Source organism: Coregonus clupeaformis, chromosome 14, assembly GCF_020615455.1.
Source record: "Coregonus clupeaformis isolate EN_2021a chromosome 14, ASM2061545v1, whole genome shotgun sequence".
In the NCBI taxonomy this organism is placed as follows: Eukaryota; Metazoa; Chordata; class Actinopteri; order Salmoniformes; family Salmonidae; genus Coregonus; species Coregonus clupeaformis.
In genome coordinates, this window is record NC_059205.1 from 9,193,602 (window position 1) to 9,214,309 (window position 20,708).

At 39.2% G+C, this 20,708-nt stretch overlaps 3 protein-coding genes across 4 annotated transcripts in view; 2 read left to right on the forward strand and 1 right to left on the reverse strand.

Moving 5' to 3' along the window:
- Positions 1-1,346, reverse strand: part of LOC121580685 (potassium channel subfamily T member 2-like) — a 48,131-nt gene extending 46,785 nt beyond the window's left edge. Inside the window, exons 1-2 of the mRNA XM_045224662.1 lie at positions 1,082-1,346; positions 221-300 (exon numbers count right to left, since the gene is read on the reverse strand). Of these exons, the coding sequence (XP_045080597.1) occupies positions 221-300; positions 1,082-1,176 (175 nt within the window). The 5' untranslated portion in view covers positions 1,177-1,346. The remainder of the gene's footprint in view (positions 1-220; positions 301-1,081) is intronic.
- Positions 1,347-4,439: 3,093 nt separating this feature from the next.
- Positions 4,440-12,124, forward strand: LOC121580686 (complement factor H-related protein 2). Of its 2 annotated transcripts, none has more exons than XM_041895670.1 (12): positions 4,440-4,564; positions 5,268-5,459; positions 6,091-6,276; positions 8,180-8,359; positions 8,487-8,522; positions 8,806-8,883; positions 9,455-9,520; positions 10,419-10,589; positions 10,700-10,873; positions 11,100-11,264; positions 11,452-11,474; positions 11,646-12,124. In XM_041895670.1, the coding sequence occupies exons 1-11, from the start codon at positions 4,480-4,482 to the stop codon at positions 11,457-11,459; spliced, it is 1,341 nt and encodes a 446-aa protein (XP_041751604.1). In that variant the 5' UTR covers positions 4,440-4,479; the 3' UTR covers positions 11,460-11,474; positions 11,646-12,124. The 2 variants fall into 2 exon arrangements, with proteins under 2 accessions (XP_041751604.1, XP_041751603.1); XM_041895669.1 differs by having other exon boundaries at positions 4,441-4,564; positions 11,666-12,124.
- A 1,273-nt stretch (positions 12,125-13,397) lies between these two features.
- On the forward strand, positions 13,398-18,182 carry LOC121580687 (complement factor H-related protein 1). The gene is made up of 9 exons (XM_041895672.1): positions 13,398-13,543; positions 13,811-14,002; positions 14,411-14,587; positions 15,486-15,551; positions 16,475-16,645; positions 16,756-16,929; positions 17,155-17,319; positions 17,507-17,529; positions 17,721-18,182. Exons 1-8 carry the CDS (start codon positions 13,483-13,485, stop codon positions 17,512-17,514), a joined length of 1,014 nt encoding a protein of 337 aa, XP_041751606.1. The 5' UTR covers positions 13,398-13,482; the 3' UTR covers positions 17,515-17,529; positions 17,721-18,182.
- Positions 18,183-20,708: the final 2,526 nt, after the last annotated feature.

The window sequence follows — 20,708 nt, forward strand, 5'->3', positions numbered from 1 at the left end:
CCGATGCTATTTGTTACTGATGCAACAGGTGTATTTTGACCGATGCTATTTGTTACTGATGCAACAGGTGTATTTTGACCGATGCTATTTGTTACTGATGCAACGGGTGTATTTTTACTATCTTTAAAAAAGTACAAACAAGATTTATTAGATGGATAACCTTAAGTCACAGAATGTAGTGCAGTTCAACTGTGGGTACACATTTTAAAAGATTACTTACTTGATCTTTGGTTTTTGATGAAGAACAGTTTAAGTCTCTCTTTGAAAGTACTTTCATTGGCGTAAAATTCTACTTGCACCCTTGGGGAAAAAATACATATAAATTGTTTCTGTAAATAAAATGAATAATGTCATATTTACTGAGTTTTTGAGCATGGGTAATGCTGGGTATTAACCTTTTTACTGCAGTGGGCTAACTCAGGCTCACACAGAGTGATTCTTGGTAGTCTTAAACAAATCTACTTTGAAACGAAATTATACACCTCACACACATGGTTATGGGCTTTAAAAGAAGAAGACACATGTACCATGTCAGATATAGAGTTGTAATGTATTACGTTTTGAGTTTGCATCCCAATATTACACTTTATATACATCACAGAAGACTGAAATATAACAAAACCATTTGACATAGAAACACCTCATTTTCGGCTGTATAAAAACAAACATGTTTATTAATTATGAAAAGGCCACTAGGTAATTTTACTGCAGGAAACGGCTACACAAGTGCAAAGATTCCACAGGTACAAACTCTAAATACACTTTGACTATCAACTGCTGTAGGCCTATCATAGTCTCATTCCTTTCTTATGCAAGCACCATTATACTGTAGGTCTTTCTACAAATGTAACCTCCACAGATACATTCATTCTAAGGGGTGCACCATTAACATAAACATTATCTTCCCCTCTCCAACTACACAAAATCACAACACAAAATATATTATTGTATTGAACAAGTAAAAATGTTTATATTTTATCCACCAACCTTACATTTTGTACTAGCTATAACAGTGTTTAACCACATAAGAATTGTTTTTATTTTATTGTAGCTAACATTAAGTCAAACAAACTCAACCTACCTGTCATCATTTTGTAAATTCTGGTCCCCGAGGAGTAAGTCTCTGAATCTATACTTTGGGGGAAGAGGGGGTACTTCGAACTCCAAATCACCCATACTTCTCCTCAGCTGTAGCTACATCAGTGGACAAATAATCTCAATCCAGATCTCAAATGTACACTTTTATGACAGTATTTTCAAACAATTGTTGTTCTCCGAGTGCGCAAGAGTTGTGCCTCCTCATTCCAAGCGCTCAAAAAGAATGCATACGTCACAAAAATATTGTTTAATTATTTGGAAAACAGGGAAGCAGCTATAGGCTTATTATTCAAAATCGTCCCATTGTTGAGCATCCTTGGTCGCGCATGCGCGTGCGACAACACCCAAAGTCCAATTGCATCATTATGTAACCTCTTGAGGCGCCGTGCCTGACGGGTATCAGTGTAAGCATCATCCAAAGCGCACATTACAGTCATTGGAGTCGTCGGTTTATTGGTGATGATGATTAAGGATGATTTCAATATATACAGCACCGTCAGAAAGTATTCACACCCCTTGACTTTTCCACATTTTGGTGTGTTTAAGCCTGAATTTAAAATGGATTAAATAGCGTTGTTTTCTTGTCACTGGCCTACACACAATACCCCATAACGTCAAAGTGGATTCATGTTTTTCGAAATGTTTATTAATTAATAAAAAATGAAAAGCTGAAATGTCTTGAGTCAATAAGTATTCAACCCCTTTGTTCTGGTAAGCCTAAATAAGTTGAGAAGTAATAATTTGCTTAAAAAGTCACATAATATATTGCATGGACTCACTGTGTGTAATAAGTGTTTAACATGATTCTTGAATGACTACCTCATCTCTGTACCCCACACATACAATTATCTGTAAGGTCCCTCAGTCGAGAAGTGAATTTCAAACACAGATTCAACCACAAAGACCAGGAAGGTTTTCCAATGCCTCGCAAAGAAGGGCACATATGTATGTATGTATGTGTATGTACATATATATATATATATATATATATATATATATATATATATATATATATATATATATATATATATATATTTTGCAAGAGAAAAAACATGTGGGGGATTGGAAGTGATGCAGACAATTACATTGATGGAAGTTACAATCTGTCTGCAATATTAAAGCTGATCTAGCCAATAAAAAAAAAGGAAGAAAAAAAAAGATATAAAATGAAAAAAGAGAAGGGCACCTATTAGTAGATGGGTAAAAAAAGAAAAAGAAAATAAATTTAAAAAAGCTGACATTCAATATCCCTTTGAGCGTGGTGAAGTTATTATTTACACTTTGGATGGTGTATCAATAAACCCAGTCTCTACAAAGATACAGGCGTCCTTCCTAACTCAGTTGCCGGAGAGGAAGGAAACCGCTCAGGGATTTCACCATGAGGCCAATGGTGACTTTAAAACAGTTGCAGAGTGTAAGGGATCGGGGGTTGGCTGGGTCTAGACAGAGTCTGACACTTCCCCGATCTACAGAGAGGGGGAGTCATCAGACTCGATCTGGTTCACCTGAGTTCTGAGCACACCTGTCCGTAATTAGGGTAGGATAAGGTGTGCTCAGAAGTTCAGTCGGTGCGAGGTATTGTTCCTTTGTGACTTGCTAAGCGTTTTGTTCCGAGAGAGAGAGAGAGAGTTTGTTGTTTTGATTACCCGTGTATCCGACCTGTGCCTTGTTTGACTCCCCGAATTGCTTAATCCTCTGCTTGTCTACCCCAGTGATTACCGTGCTCTGATCCTGTGCCTGTGCCCTCGACTACGACTAAGCCCGCTCCTTTGGTACCTCTGCCTGTCTATGCCTTGCCCGGTTTTGACCACAGCCCGCCCGACCACGATTAAGCTATACCCTTGTCTGTACTCTAATAAAGCATCGCTATTCTGCGATTGGATCTTACCACTCTGTCCGAGTATTCATTACACAGAGTTTAATGGCTGTGATGGGAGAAAACTGAGGATGGATCAACAACATTGTAGTTACTCCACAATACTAACCTAATTGACATAGAAAAAAGAAGGAAGCTTGTACAGAATAAAAATATTCCATAACATGCACCCTGTTTGCAACAAGGCACTAAAGTAATACTGCAAAAAATATGACTAAGCAATTAACTTTATGTCCTGAATACAAAGCATTATGTTTGGGGCAAATCCAATACAACACATCACTGGGTTCTAATGGACACAAAAGGAAATAAATAAATACATAATCAATGAAAAATCACATAAAATCATGTATCACTACATTATCACTGCGTTATCACTGCATATCATGGCATTATCACTACATTATCACAGTTATATGCACAAAAGCAAATGTCATACATACTGTATGTACAGCTAATATTTACAACATGGAGTTACAAGGGTCTTAATTGGTCTGTTGGATAACACGCAGCAGTTCATATATGATTGTACTGTTGGAGCTGTAGCAACCAGTTTTTGGTGTTTCTTCTGAATGTATTAAAAAGTTTAATCAGTTTATGTTCTTCTGATAAAGTGTTCCATGCATGTGCTCCTCTGTAGGAGAAGTAGGACTGGCCTATAGAGGTTTATATAGAGGAACCCTGCAGTTTCCCCTGGTGCCCCATGAAATGTGGATTTAGTGCTATTGATGATCACATATTGTCCACGGTTTTCCCAGATGTAAACCAAACCAGCTGATGGCTTTGTCTGATAAATTGAACTTGTGGAGTTTGGAGAACAGTACACTGTGATTCACTGTGTCAAAGGCCTTTTTCAGGTCAAGGAAGACTGCTCTGACCACATTTTCCTCATCCAGTGATTTCTTGATGTTCTGCAGTAGGACACAGTTTGTTATTTCACTGGAGTATTTTGTCTGAATCCAAATTGTTCCTGGTGCAGGTACTGATGCTTTTCCAGATATGACATGCGCTGCTCTGCCAGGACTTTCTCCAACACTTTAGATAGGACAGGCAGAATACATCTGTTTGACACACCTTCCTGTGTTAAAAACAGTCAGCTTCATTCACAGCTCTCTGAGTTAAAAACAGTCAGCTTTATTCACACCCCTCTGAGTATAAAACAGTCAACTTTTATCACATCATTGCTGGTGGTATTTGTTTTTGTAAACCTAATCTAATGGCACTGCACTGTCACAACTCACAACAGTCCAATAAACTCCTACAGCAACTACAACATGCAACATTATTTATAAAACAATTCAATTGAAGTCAGCTACACCCCTTACTGTTCAAAACAATTCTGTTTTGTTTGAAACACAGTCAGATGCGCCAAAATGTACATAGCCTATTTGGAAACTCTAGAGTTTGGAACTGCCCTAGGCAATGATTAACTTGCACACAGCTGGCCTAAACTATTTGTGAAATCCAGTTTACTTTATTCGGCAGTAAGCATTTGTCAGAGTCGCATGGGTTATCTATTTTCCAGGGAAATGGGTGAGCCAAAAGGTCTGGTTTTTGCTCTACTGATTTGGTGTCTCCTCACAGTACACGGTAAGAGCTTTTGTTGCGTGGCATAATTCACTTCTAATTTTACAAATATGTTATTTAATTTCTTTGCAATTCTCATTCAAATAAGCAAATGGACCTTTTACTCCCTCATTGACTATGGACTATTACAGTTGGGCTCTATGGTCGTGTCTGAGCCTCACATTCCATACACTTCTAATTGGTTGGCATCTTTACTGCCATTCCATTACGTGTGATCATTACAGGGTAAAGGCCTTTCATTGGTGATGATGAATTTTCAGGGTCATTCACACTCATAGGAATAGTTAAAGGGATGTTTCATTAAAATGCAACTGAACATAATATTTTCTCTTACCTAGACTGTGGTCGAATCCCCAAGACAGATTTTGGATATGTGTTTTGCTTACTTGGGTATTTGATAGTCATGTTGTGTTTGATCACTATCACCGTAGGGCACTGTTCATTCTGAAATGATGTCCAAAACACCTTACAAACACTGAAATACAATTCACAATACAAAGTGTCCCTTTCTGAAGAACTCGTCTGCGTTAGATTTTTGAAAAGTCGAAAGTGTTCTAATACACTTTTGGATTGTGATGTTCTGATGCATCACAACACCAAAATTCTAATGTGGATTGAACTGCAATAAAGTCAGCTCTTCATCTGAAATGGTCGTTATAAGGTTTACTGTTTCATTGACTATTAGGCCAATATTCCTCAATTTCAGCTCTAGGTTCCCAACAAAGCTGCCAAAAACCCCAACTGGATAAGGGTTATTTTGACTCTGATGAAGGAACTTACCCGCTTGGCACGGAACTTTACTATGCCTGCGATAAAGGCCTGAAACCTGTGGCTGAGGGGTGGTGGGCGATTGTTAAGTGTGAGAACAGCAAATGGTCCCACACACCTCTGTGCATAGGTAAGTGATTTGAGCGTACTTTTTTTTCTTTTCTTTTATATCATGAATGAGATGTTAGAACATTGGTGTTTGAGATCAAGGTAAGATTTTGTGGGTTCCTGCTGCCCCCACAGAGTATAGTGTGTACTGCTCAGTGTTTATACCTGCATGTTGTACTCATAAGTCACCAACAATATTTTATTGCTTATTAACACATTTTCTGTTCAGGTGAAGATGGAAACGACGTTGATGACTTTGTTTAAGCTTTCTTTTCATATTGTGTAGGCTACTCCTTCTACAATAGCCGAATTCTCCCAACAGGAACTCTCCCAACTACATTACATGCTATCGCAATACATCTCCAAACCTTGCCCCAAGTCTCCAGTCGCCCCTGGGTTAGAATATATGACCATCTGGGGCCTCCCTTAGGCTTCAGCTTTGTAAACACTAAATCCTGAGACTTTGGGTCAAGCACCGGGGTAAAACCAGACAGTGGAAAAGGTCTATACAGCTTTTTATGGCACATGGCACAGATAGCAAGCTAGTCCAGGTACCTTGTGTACCTTAGGCTGAATGCAGACATGCTGTTTGGTTCAAACCTCGCTCAGTTGATTCAATAAGATGTTTTTTAGCGTTTGGTTTTGTTTTTCAGAGGAGAACGACTGCATTGCTCCAGACAACCCCAATGCTAAAGTGATAAAACCTAATGTGAATGGATGGCATCCCAATGGCGATACTGTTCGGTTTGAATGTGATGCAGCATATAAAATGAAGAGCGGGGACAGAGTGAGTTCCAAATGTGAGAATGGAATTTGGACAAAATTACCACTTTGTGTAGGTGAGTGTGTTCTCAGAGATGTCTCTGTATAAAACTCTTGTTTTAATTCACTATGTGGTAATACAGTGGGGAGAACAAGTATTTGATACACTGCCGATTTTGCAGGTTTTCCTACTTACAAAGAATGTAGAGGTCTGTAATTTTTATCATAGGTACACTTCAACTGTGAGAGACTGAATCTAAAACAAAAATCCAGAAAATCACATTGTATGATTTTTAAGTAAGTAATTTGCATTTTATTGCATGACATAAGTATTTGTCACCTACGAACCAGTAAGAATTCCGGCTCTCACAGACCTGTTAGTTTTTCTTTAAGAAGCCCTCCTGTTCTCCACTCATTACCTGTATTAATTGTACCTGTTTGAACTCGTTACCTGTATAAAAGATACCTGTCCACACACTCAATCAAACATACTCCAACCTCTCCACAATGGCCAAGACCAGAGAGCTGTGTAAGGACATCAGGGATAAAATTGTAGACCTGCACAAGGCTGGGATGGGCTACAGGACAATAGGCAAGCAGCTTGTTGAGAAGGCAACAACTGTTGGCGCAATTATTCGAAAATGGAAGAAGTTCAAGATGACGGTCAATCACCCTCGGTCTGGGGCTCCATGCAAGATCTCACTTCGTGGGGCATCAATGATCATGAGGAAGGTGAGGGATCAGCCCAGAACTACACGGCAGGACCTGGTCAATGACCTGAAGAGAGCTGGGACCACAGTCTCAAAGAAAACCATTAGTAACGCACTACGCCGTCATGGATTAAAATCCTGCAGCACACGCAAGGTCCCTCTGCTCAAGCCAGCGCATGTCCAGGCCCGTCTGAAGTTTGCCAATGACCATCTGGATAATCCAGAGGAGGAATGGGAGAAGGTCATGTGGTCTGATGAGACAAAAATATAGCTTTTTGGTCTAAACTCCACTCGCCGTGTTTGGAGGAAGAAGAAGGATGAGTACAACACCAAGAACACCATCCCAACCGTGAAGCATGGAGATGGAAACATCATTCTTTGGGTATGCTTTTCTGCAAAGGGGACAGGACAACTGCACCGTATTGAGGGGAGGATGGATGGGGCCATGTATCGCGAGATCTTGGCCAACAACCTCCTTCCCTCAGTAAGAGCATTGAAGATGGGTCGTGGCTGGGTCTTCCAGCATGACAACGACCCAAAACACACAGCCAGGGCAACTAAGGAGTGGCTCCGTAAGAAGCATCTCAAGGTCCTGGAGTGGCCTAGCCAGTCTCCAGACCTGAACCCAATAGAAAATCTTTGGAGGGAGCTGAAAGTCCGTATTGCCCAGCGACAGCCCCGAAACCTGAAGGATCTGGAGAAGGTCTGTATGGAGGAGTGGGCCAAAATCCCTGCTGCAGTGTGTGCAAACCTGGTCAAGACCTACAGGAAACGTATGATCTCTGTAATTGCAAACAAAGGTTTCTGTACCAAATATTAAGTTCTGCTTTTCTGATGTATCAAATACTTATCATGCAATAAAATGCAAATTAATTACTTAAAAATCATACAATGTGATTTTCTGGATTTTTGTTTTAGATTCCGTCTCTCACAGTTGAAGTGTACCTATGATAAAAATTACAGACCTCTACATGCTTTGTAAGTAGGAAAACCTGCAAAATCAGCAGTGTATCAAATACTTGTTCTCCCCACTGTATAATAATAATATAATGATGACTTCTTGCTTAAATTAAATTAAATATTACATTCGGGATCTTTTCACCTCTTTCACCACAGAAGGTGGCATTTGGTCATCGTATTGTCCTTCATTTTGTTAAATGTTCAGTGATTGTCAGTCGAAGCAGCATGTGTTAGTCTTGCACATGAGAAAGACGCTGTACATAGCAACATGTATTGGTGTCTGTGTTACAGCTGTCCTGGTTCTTTACAGAAAAAGCCAACTTGTGTGAAGCTCCTCCACCGGTGACCAATGCAGTTATCACTCATGAATACCAGGACAAGTTTCCAGATGGCTCTATCGTACATTATAAATGTCAGAATTCATATACTTTGGCAGGAACAGACTCTATTGTTTGCCTATCTGGAAAATGGACCCCCAGTCCCACATGCAGTAAGTGAAGTCCTGGCGTTAGAGCCATCATTTTACAGTGTGACTCCAGTTTCATTTGTTGTTTTATCTTCTGAACCCTTCTGAGGAGTAAATCGTTGATATTTGTTCCCTGTCTCCTTCTCAATAGTTAAAACTCCATCCCCCACAGAGAGGGCCAGCACAGGTAATATACCCCAATAGCAATAAACTGGTGTTAGCAATATAGAACAATGTATCTGGCCAAACATGAGAGACAAACCTGCAGGTTTCTTGTTTGGTGAGTGACATTTCTAGAAGACCTTTTACATTACACAAATTGTGCCCCCTGATATTCCTAAAATATCCCAGACTGACGAATCTACGAACATTGGGTCATTGACATTAATTGTGGCCAAAACTGAGTAGTGTGCAGTAACTGCCTTGAAGTGAATGTTATTAATCATGTTATATCATTGCCTGTGGGACAGGTGAAGGAGGCCACAGCACTTCTGGTGACAGAGGGAATGGTGGCACATCTCGTGGAGGGGACCACATTGACTCTATCGGTACTCTCGTCCAAATGAGATATTCCATTAAAAAATATCCTATTCCTACCTCAGTTTAGTTCAGCCAGTCATAAATATTGTAACAAACCTGGCATTGATAAGACCGATTGCAGGTACCGTAATGCCACAGTATTCTGCTATATCTAAGTCTTAGCAGGTGAATTAATTAAAGACACAGTGTGAATGTATAATGTTATTTGTAAGAAGTGCTTAGGTCTCTATTCAGTCTGTATCGCTGAAGCATTACAGGTTGCACGCTAGAAATGTAAAGCTAATTTCTGATTGAGGCGACATATGCAGCGTTTATAGTGAACACAGTCTCTGCTAACGTGGGAACATTGCCTTTACATTTCAATCAGGCTGTAGCGCTGCATTTCCACGATGCGGATTGCAAAGAGGCCTTCATTTCATGGCCTTCCTCACTCAAAAACGAATGCAGGAAAAGTCAATGTAAAATACAACATGCTGTAGAATCAATGTATTTTTTTACGTCTTGCAGTTTCCAATGTCTAATGCCACATTTCCTACCAGGTTCATTTTTACATATATCTACTGTAACTGTCTCTAACAGGTGATGAGTCCTCACCCAATGTCAGACCCACTGCCAGACCACAACCTAGTGGTAAAATTTTACCTGGTAATTCAAACCTTCTGTTTTCCACTTTTCACCATTAGACGTATTTTTATAATCTTATTTAGTGAACCAAATAGAAGCTAGTCCGGTAACGCTTACTTAAATCCTCCTATTGTAATGCTTTATAATTAGCCTGTGAGCGTCATAAAGCAAAACATGTTAAACGTGAGTGTTCGTAGATAGCTTTTAATAATTTGTAGCTCAAACCATTCTGACTCCACAGACGTTTTTGTAAAAAAGACCCGGCCCCGGGCCCCTTTGGGATCCGCTCTTGTCTCACAGACACCACTCTAGCTCAGCCCTCGTTAATCACACAGGTTGGTACTAACGGATGCAGAAGAAATAGACGAATCCAATGGTACAACCCGGAAGTCTGTAGCTCAAATACACTCTGATAAAAAGGGGTTAGAAGTCCTAAATCACGCCGGTGGGACGGTGGGACGGTGGGACCCACTCACGGTGGGCCCAGGGTAGCTCAGTTGGTAGAGCATGGCGCTTGCAATGCCAGGGTTGTGGGTTCGATTCCCACGGGGGGCCAGTGTGAATTTTTTTTATACACTCACTAACTGTAAGTCGCTCTGGATAAGAGCGTCTGCTAAATTACTAAAATATAAAATGTAATTCATATGTTTTGTCTCTGTATGCATAGAATTTTCAACTGGCTGATATTTAGTCCAGATCATTATGACATGATTACAAGAGACATAAAGGGGTCGTACATGATAATGACAAGTCTTATAATGCATTATAGCTGTATCCTAATGCATTATACCTGGATGCTTAGAGTTAATTGTTACCGCATTTCCTTTCACCTGGCAGTGGCCTGGTTTATGAGCTGAAATGTCTCAGAACAATATGTGCATTATCCTTGTAATCCTGAAGAGCTGTAATTGTTCTTCAGTTGATAGGTGTGGAGCGAAGCCAACAGTTGATAATGGGGATTTTATCACTGTCCCTGGAAGCAATCAAATGGCACTGACCTACAAATGCATTAACTATTACAAACTTGTGGGCCCAGAGAAAGTGATGTGTCGTAGTGATCGAACGTGGTCAGAGCTACCCACTTGTAAAGGTAAATAAATGATGTTTTTGCTAAAATTAACAAGATACCATCACACACCTAATTGTCTCATAATATATCAACCTTCATTAACACTCTTATATCAACTCTTTATATACCAGCTCCCTGTACCATTGAAAAAAAGACTTTTGACCAGCTGGATCTTCCAAAAGATATGTTTGTGAAGGAAGGAGAGAGTCAAACATTTCTCTGTAAAGAACAGGACTATTACAGACGACCTCTTGTTGCTGATGTTCGATGTCAGAATGGACATGTGACCATTGACAGATGTACATGTATGTATGATGTGTTATTCACAACAAAAAGAAACAGATTATACTGGACTCAATCAACACAATGTTTTCTTTCTTTATCAGTTGTTTATTATTTAGTTTAGTTCATTATTTTTAATGTGTACTGTAAATGAGTCCCTATAAAATATATTATCACAAAACTCAATGTCTTGCCTCATAATGTATAAGCCTTCATTAACACTTTTATATTCATTCTCTTTTTACCAAGTGGGCTGCAAACTGGAACCAAGAAATCATCATTGGCTGGGTCTTGCACAAGATGTGTTTATAAAGGAAGGAACTCACAGATTGACCTGTGGACAAACTGATTCCTATGGTCGTCCTCTTGTTGCAGATGTTCGATGCGAGAATGGATATCCAAGATCTACCAATTGTAAGTCTAATGCAACTGTAGGAAAGAGAACATAATCAACTGAAACACATTCTTCACAGGTTTTTGTCAAGAGTGAGAAAAATGACTTATTGTCTTTAAGTTACATAGTTTTACTTGTGAGTTACTGAAAATGCTACTGTAAGCCTCATTTGATTCTAAATATTAACTACCATGTCATCCCATTTAGGTTCCTAGCTAAACTAATATCTGGTAAGTGTTTATGCATCTCTACACAGTTAGTTATTAAACTCAATCAAACTTCAATGGGGGTTTTCTCAGTGTCAGATATACATGAATAGAATCAAGAAATGTTGAGGGCAGTCCCATAAATGCTTCCATTAGTTGTAGTGAGCCTCTATTCTCTTATGTAACTACAACAAGGTGGTGTATTTTCTTAAAAGGGCCGTTGAATCAACGCAACACACCCAAATCTGCAGCAAATCCCCTGGAAGAGAGGACTTCCCACGTTGGCCACGAATGAAGATTGTTTGTGATATGTTTGATAAAATTGCTTTTACATTTGGTTCATGATATGGAATGTGCCTTACAACACACGGTGTTAGTAGGGGAGCAGAGAGGAATGGAGGACCACCATCTTAGGATAGGAGGCTGTCTGACAAGATTTAAACAATCCTTCTGAATGATTAAAAAGTTATGAAAAGACATGTTGAATATGATAATGGGTAGGCGAACAATTGATGAAACAGTTGATCAACAATACACTTGATATTGATCCTCCATTCATTTAAAGCAGCAAACTACTGATAGTCAATGAAAGTCAAATCAATTGAATGTGCGGTATACAATGGATGCATGTAGAAAATATCATGGCTTGGATCCATATAAAATATATAATTATACATTTGTGTGTGCTTTTATATGCGTATGTTGGTTTTACACCAAATCATTTCACAAACAAATGTGTCAAACACAACACACAGCAACAGTTGACAGTAACCACCAACTAACTATCCAGAAACATATTCAGAAGATCAAAACACAGAACTCACCATTAAACATATTTTAATAGTTTGAACAGTACGATGAACACAATCTAGTGGAAGGTGAAATCTGAAGATATGGTCTTCATAGAAGAAGGTGGACACAGACATGTCAAAATTAAACAAAAATGTCTGAATCTATACATTTAATATGATAAAGCTTTGTGGATCTTTAAGATGTTCTCCTCTATTTGGCAATTGGCACCATATCAATTCAAAGCATCAGCATGTTTTTCTTTACAGTTTTGGTATGTCAAAAGGTAACAATATCATACTTGGTAACTCACAGACTTTCCGTGGTTGAATTGGCCAACAAAGTGTTACGAAATTGGTGCAATTCATACTGAAACTGTAAATATTTGTTTGAACTTTGGCATGTGTCTGCCAAATAAATATTATTTGGCCTATGTATGCCTTAACATCTGCTTCATGACTTCAATATATTTCAAAGCCTGCCCTCTGGAATTTACAGTTTCTCTCAATTGATTTGAAGGGAACAAAGGCCAATGCTCTTAAAACTGTTCATTCAGACATCGAAACATACTTCTAATTTTGCAAAATAGCCCATTGTCATTGCAAAATCCAATATTACTTTCATTTTCAATATATCTCTTTAAATCAAATAGCTCCATCAAAACTACACACGTGTCAACAATTGATTAGTTCATATCTTAACACAACATTCTTTTTGTGTGGATTCATATTTTCACAGGAACATACTCATGGACATTTCCTAAAATGAATTGTTAACAAAAGCACAATATGGCACCTTGCATGACAGCAGTCATTTACATTTCTCAACATGGATGCATCTGAAACAGTCTCAAAATGATCAAATACTAATAACTTTGGTGAGATGTTTACAGAAAATAAGAAATATTTGGAAGTAGTTGTTGGCCCATTTGACAGTTTCATGGGTCTTAACATAAGATTGTTGTTTAAAAAAAAGAATGAAACACATCATTTCAGATTTGAACAAAAACAATATAAAAAACAATAATATTTAAATGTTAATACATTCACTTTCTTTCCACTGTAAAAAAAAAGCCTTTGTTGTCAATTGTGACATCTTGTATTTTCCCACAGTGCCGCGCAAAAGCACAAGTTTAAGATCCACCCCTGACAATAATGACCTTGGTTACATTTAAAAAGCCCCAACTCAGACGCACACTCCAGTTAGTTCATTTCTTAGTGTACATGTAACACCAGTGGAGAGAATGAAGGAAATACCACTGTATGTCATTATCGTACTGCATATCTGGTCCTACAAAGTTAAAGGTAAGGAAGGTATTTTGATATACACTATTCATTCAAAGAAAATTGCATTTAGTATTCTTTACATATTCAATTAATTGTGTGCACTGATCTTTTTTCTTAAGGCAGTGCCTATATTTGGTGTCACGTGTAATTAATAAATAGGCCTAGTACACGGCAGAAACACTCATCTATTAATTTCTTAGCCAAGATATACTGTATTTGTTGAACAAAGGTCATTGTGCAGACAAATGATGGATAATAATAAATGTATGTTCTGTCATTTTCCAGCTCAAGAATCTGGAAAAGGCTGTCAAAGACCCCAACTGGACAATGGCTTTGTTGACCCGGAGCAGGAAATGTACCAGGATGGCATGACCTTGACCTATGCCTGTGATAGAGGTCTGAAGACACCAATGGAAGGGTGGTGGGGGATAATCAAATGTGAGAATGGTAGATGGTCTGATAGTCCTCTGTGTAAGGGTAAGTACTGTCTGCTCTAACCTTGATCTACAGCAAAGAGTCTTATGTGGTGTAAAAACTTGCTTCCGTCCCTCTCCTCGCCTCGAACCAGGGACCCTCTGCACACATCGACAACAGTCACCTTCGAAGCACCGTTACCCGTCGCTCCACCAAAGCCGTGGCTCTTGCAGAGCAAGGGAAACGTCTACTTAAAGGTCTCAGAGCGAGTGACGTCACCGATTGAAATGCTACTAGCGCGCACCGCTAACTAGCTAGCCATTTCACACCGGTTACATAGGAAAGAGGGGATTTTGGTGTGACAGGACATATGATACATTTGTGTTGTGAACAACATTCAGTATTATCATCTCTTGTACTTCGTTGTCCTTTGTTTCTTCACTAATCATTGTTTGTACTTTATCTTCACAGCCAGTCGTTCTTGTGATGCGCCTCCTCAAGTGGACCATGCAACCATCGTTCAACAATATCAAAACAAGTTCAGAGATGGATCAATAGTGGTTTATAAATGCAAAAAATCCTACATGATGGAGGGGAATGCAAATATATTATGCCTTTCAGGAGAATGGACCTCAGCCCCCACATGCAGTGAGTACTGACTGAAAGGGATAGTGCCAAATTTCGGCAATTAAGCTACTTACCCAGAGTCAGATCAACTTGAGCATGCTAGCCGTTCCGGTAGACTTCCAGTCACTGAGCTAACGCTAGTTAGCATTGGCTCGCAACATTACCTCTAACTGGACGTAGAGATATACCATTTATATCCATTATTTCATTTAGTTGTGGCCAAAACTGTGTAGTGTGCAGTAACTGCTTTAAAGCTAATGTTATTAATCATGTTATATCATTGCATGTGGGACAGGTGAAGGAGGCCACAGCACTTCTGGTGACAGAGGGAATGGTGGCACATCTAGTGGAGGATATTGATAATGAGATATTCCATTAAAAAATATCCTATTCCTACCTCAGTTTAGTTCAGCCAGTCATAAATATTGTAACAAACCTGGCATTGATAAAACCGATTGCAGGGACCGTAATGCCACAGTATTCTGCTATAACTAAGTCTTAGCAGGTGAATTAATTAAAGACATAGTGTGAATGTATAATGTTATTCGTAAGAAGTGCTTAGGTCTCTATTCAGTCTGTATCGCTGAAGCATTACAGGTTGCACGCTAGAAATGTAAAGCTAATTTCTGATTGAGGCGACATATGCAGCGTTTATAGTGAACACAGTCTCTGCTAACGTGGGAAAATTGCCTTTAAATTTCAATCAGGCTGTAACGCTGCATTTCCACGATGCGGATTGAAAAGAGGCCTTCATTTCATGGCCTTCCTCACTCAAAAACGAATGCAGGAAAAGTCAATGTAAAATACAACATGCTGTAGAATCAATGTATTTTTTTACGTCTTGCAGTTTCCAATGTCTAATGCCACATTTCCTACCAGGTTCATTTTTACATATATCTACTGTAACTGTCTCTAACAGGTGATGAGTCCTCACCCAATGTCAGACCTACTGCCAGACCACAACCTAGTGGTCCATTTTTACCTGGTAATTCAACCTTCTGTTTTCCACTTTTCACCATTAGACGTATTTTTATAATCTTATTTAGTGAACCAAATAGAAGCTAGTCCGGTAACGCTTACTTAAATCCTCCTATTGTAATGCTTTATAATTAGCCTGTGAGCGTCATAAAGCAAAACATGTTAAACGTGAGTGTTCGTAGATAGCTTTTAATAATTTGTAGCTCAAACCATTCTGACTCCACAGACGTTTTTGTAAAAAAGACCCGGCCCCGGGCCCCTTTGGGATCCGCTCTTGTCTCACAGACACCACTCTAGCTCAGCCCTCGTTAATCACACAGGTTGGTACTAACCGATGCAGAAGAAATAGACGAATCCAATGGTACAACCCGGAAGTCTGTAGCTCAAATACACTCTGTTAAAAAGGGGTTAGAAGTCCTAAATCACGCCGGTGGGACGGTGGGACGGTGGGACCCGCCGCAACGGTGGGACGGTGGGACCCACTCACGGTGGGCCCAGGGTAGCTCAGTTGGTAGAGCATGGCGCTTGCAATGCCAGGGTTGTGGGTTCGATTCCCACGGGGGGCCAGTATGATTTTTTTTTATACACTCACTAACTGTAAGTCGCTCTGGATAAGAGCGTCTGCTAAATTACTAAAATGTAAAATGTAATTAATATGTTTTGTCTCTGTATGCATAGAATTTTCAACTGGCTGATATTTAGTCCAGATCATTATGACATGATTACAAGAGACATAAAGGGGTCGTACATGCTAATGACAAGTCTTATAATGCATTATAGTTGTATCCTAATGCATTATACCTGGATGCTTAGAGTTAAATGTTACCGCATTTCCTTTCACCTGGCAGTGGCCTGGTTTATGAGCTGAAATGTCTCAGAACAATATGTGCATTATCCTTGTAATCCTGAAGAGCTGTAATTGTTCTTCAGTTGATAGGTGTGGAGCGAAGCCAACAGTTGATAATGGGGATTTTATCACTGTCCCTGGAAGCAATCAAATGGCACTGACCTACAATTGCATTAACTATTACAAACTTGTGGGCCCAGAGAAAGTGATGTGTCGTAGTGATCGAAAGTGGTCAGAGCTACCCACTTGTAAAGGTAAATAAATGATGTTTTTGCTAAAATTAACAAGATACCATCACACACCTAATTGTCTCATAATATATCAACCTTCATTAACACTCTTATATCAACTCTTTATCTACCAGCTCCCTGTACCATTGAAAAAAAGAAGTTTGACAAGCTGGATCTTCCAAAAGATATGTTTGTGAAGGAAGGAGCGAGTCAGACATTTCTCTGTAAAGAACAGGACTATTACAGACGACGTCTTGTTGCTGATGTTCGATGTCAGAATGGAGAAGTGACCATTGACAGATGTACATGTATGTATGATGTGTTATTCACAACAAAAAGAAACAGATTATACTGGACTCAATCAACACAATGTTTTCTTTCTTTATCAGTTGTTTATTATTTAGTTTAGTTCATTATTTTTAATGTGTACTGTAAATGAGTCACTATAAAATATATTGTCACAAACTCAATGTCTTGCCTCATAATGAATAAGCCTTCATTAACACTTTTATATTCATTCTCTTTTTACAAAGTGGGCTGCAAACTGGAACCAAGACGTTTTCATTGGCTGAGTCTTGCACAAGATATGTTTATAAAGGAAGGAACTCACAGAATGATCTGTGGACAAACTGATTCCTATGGTCGTCCTCTTGTTGCAGATGTTCAATGTGAGAATGGATATTCAACCTCTAGCAATTGTAAGTCTAATGCAACTGTAGGAAAGAGAACATAATCAACTGAAACACATTCTAAACAGGTTTTTGTCAAGAGTGAGAAAAATGACTTATTGTCTTTAAGTTACATAGTTTTACTTGTGAGTTACTGAAAATGCTACTGTAAGCCTCATTTGATTCTAAATATTAACTACCATGTCATCCCATTTAGGTTCCTAGCTAAACTAATATCTGGTAAGTGTTTATGCATCTCTACACAGTTAGTTATTAAACTCAATCAAACTTCAATGGGGGTTTTCCCAGTGTCAGATATACATGAATAGAATCAAGAAATGTTGAGGGCAGTCCCATAAATGCTTCCATTAGTTGTAGTGAGCCTCTATTCTCTTATGTAACTACAACAAGGTGGTGTATTTTCTTAAAAGGGCCGTTGAATCAACGCAACACACCCAAATCTGCAGCAAATCCCCTGGAAGAGAGGACTTCCCACGTTGGCCACCAATGAAGATTGTTTGTGATATGTTTGATAAAATTGCTTTTACATTTGGTTCATGATATGGAATGTGCCTTACAACACACGGTGTTAGTAGGGGAGCAGAGAGGAATGGAGGACCACCATCTTAGGATAGGAGGCTGTCTGACAAGATTTAGACAATCCTTCTGAATGATTAAAAAGTTATGAAAAATACATGTTGAATATGATAATGGGTAGGCGAACAATTGATGAAACAGTTGATCAACGATACACTTGATATTGGTCCTCCATTCATTTAAAGCAGCAAACGACTGATAGTCAATGAAAGTCAAATCAATTGAATGTGCGGTATACAATGGATGCATGTAGAAAATATCATGGCTTGGATCTATATAAAATACATATAATTATACATTTGTGTGTGCTTTTATATGCGTATGTTGGTTTTACACCAAATCATTTCACAAACAAATGTGTCAAACACAACACACAGCAACAGTTGACAGTAACCACCAACTAACTATCCAGAAACATATTCAGAAGATCAAAACACAGAACTCACCATTAAACATATTTTAATAGTTTGAACAGTACGATGAATACAATCTAGTGGAAGGTGAAATCTGAAGATATGGCCATAATAGAAGAAGGTGGACACAGACATGTCAAAATTAAACAAAAATGTCTGAATCTATACATTTAATATGATAAAGCTTTGTGGATCTTTAAGATGTTATTGTCATTTAATGTAATTCTGTCCAAGGATAATATTTAATATATTTTTTAAACATTTCTACAGTTCTCCTCTATTTGGCAATTGGCACCATATCAATTCAAAGCATCAGCATGTTTTTCTTTACAGATTTGGTATGTCAAAAGGTAACAATATAATACTTGGTAACTCTCAGACTTTCCGTGGTTGAATTGGACAACAAAGTGTTACGAAATTGGTGCAATTCATACTGAAACTGTAAATATTTGTTTGAACTTTGGCATGTGTCTGTTAAATAAATATTATTTGGCCTACAGTGGGGGAAAAAGTATTTAGTCAACCACCAATTGTGCAAGTTCTCCCACTTAAAAAGATGAGAGAGGCCTGTAATTGTCATCATAGGTACACGTCAACTATGACAGACAAAATGAGAAAACAAAATCCAGAAAATTACATTGTAGGATTTTTAATGAATTTATTTGCAAATTATGGTGGAAAATAAGTATTTGGTCAATAACAAAAGTTTCTCAATACTTTGTTATATACCCTTTGTTGGCAATGACACAGGTCAAACGTTTTCTGTAAGTCTTCACAAGGTTTTCTCACACTGTTGCTGGTATTTTGGCCCATTCCTCCATGCAGATCTCCTCTAGAGCAGTGATGTTTTGGGGCTGTCGCTGGGCAACACAGACTTTCAACTCCCTCCAAAGATTTTCTATGGGGTTGAGATCTGGAGACTAGCTAGGCCACTCCAGGACCTTGAAATGCTTCTTACGAAGACACTCCTTCATTGCCCGGGCGGTGTGTTTGGGATCATTGTCATGCTGAAAGACCCAGCCACGTTTCATCTTCAATGCCCTTGCTGATGGAAGGAGGTTTTCACTCAAAATCTCACGATACATGGCCCCATTCATTCTTTCCTTTACACGGATCAGCCGTCCTGGTCCCTTTGCAGAAAAACAGCCCCAAAGCATGATGTTTCCACCCCCATGCTTCACAGTAGGTATGGTGTTCTTTGGATGCAACTCAGCATTTTTGTCCTCCAAACACGATGAGTTGAGTTTTTACCAAAAAGTTATATTTTGGTTTCATCTGACCATATGACATTCTCCCAATCCTCTTCTGGATCATCCAAATGCACTCTAGCAAACTTCAGACGGGCCTGGACATGTACTGGCTTAAGCAGGGGGACACGTCTGGCACTGCAGGATTTGGGTCCCTGGCGGTTACTGATGGTAGGCTTTGTTACTTTGGTCCCAGCTCTCTGCAGGTCATTCACTAGGTCCCCCCGTGTGGTTCTGGGATTTTTGCTCACCGTTCTTGTGATCATTTTGACCCCACGGGGTGAGATCTTGCGTGGAGCCCCAGATCGAGGGAGATTATCAGTGGTCTTGTATGTCTTCCATTTCCTAATAATTGCTCCCACAGTTGATTTCTTCAAACCAAGCTGCTTACCTATTGCAGATTCAGTCTTCCCAGCCTGGTGCAGGTCTACAATTTTGTTTCTTGTGTCCTTTGACAGCTCTTTGGTCTTGGCCATAGTGGAGTTTGGAGTGTGACTGTTTGAGGTTGTGGACAGGTGTCTTTTATACTGATAACAAGTTCAAACAGGTGCCATTAATACAGATAACGAGTGGAGGACAGAGGAGCCTCTTAAAGAAGAAGTTACAGGTCTGTGAGAGCCAGAAATCTTGCTTGTTTGTAGGTGACTAAATACTTATTTTCCACCATAATTTGCAAATAAATTTATAAAAAATCCTACAATGTGATTTTCTGGATTTTTTTTTGTCAATTTGTCTGTCATAGTTGACATGTACCTATGATGAAAATTACAGGCCTCTCATCTTTTTAAGTGGGAGAACTTGCACAATTGGTGGCTGACTATATACTTTTTTCCCCCACTGTATGTATGCCTTAACGTCTGCTTCATGACTTCAGCTGTCAGGACTTCCGCCGAGGCTGCCTCCCCTCCTTGTCCGGGCAGGTTTCGGCGTTCGTCATCACCGGCTTACTAGATACTGCCGATCCCATTCTCATCACTCCACTTGTCATGTCTTGTCTTGTCAATCACACACACCTGGTGCTCATTCCCCTAATTAGTATGTGTATACGTGTTCCCTCTGTTCCCCTTGTCTTTGTGAGTGATTGTTTCATTGTGAGAGCGAGTAGCTCGGTTGAGGTACTCTTCCTGTTATTGCCAAGGTGGAATATTTCCCTTGTGATAGT

Bases quoted from the DNA above. Each gene is read 5' to 3' on its own strand.
- LOC121580687 (XM_041895672.1), top strand. From the start codon at position 13,483: ATGAAGGAAATACCACTGTATGTCATTATCGTACTGCATATCTGGTCC. The intron at 13,544-13,810 runs GTAAGGAAGGTA...GTCATTTTCCAG, and splicing joins CTGGTCCTACAAAGTTAAAG to CTCAAGAATCTGGAAAAGGC. The intron at 15,552-16,474 runs GTAATTCAACCT...ATTGTTCTTCAG, and splicing joins TAGTGGTCCATTTTTACCTG to TTGATAGGTGTGGAGCGAAG.
- LOC121580686 (XM_041895670.1), top strand. From the start codon at position 4,480: ATGGGTTATCTATTTTCCAGGGAAATGGGTGAGCCAAAAGGTCTGGTT. The intron at 8,360-8,486 runs GTAAGTGAAGTC...CCTTCTCAATAG, and splicing joins GACCCCCAGTCCCACATGCA to TTAAAACTCCATCCCCCACA. The intron at 10,590-10,699 runs GTAAATAAATGA...TTTATATACCAG, and splicing joins AGAGCTACCCACTTGTAAAG to CTCCCTGTACCATTGAAAAA.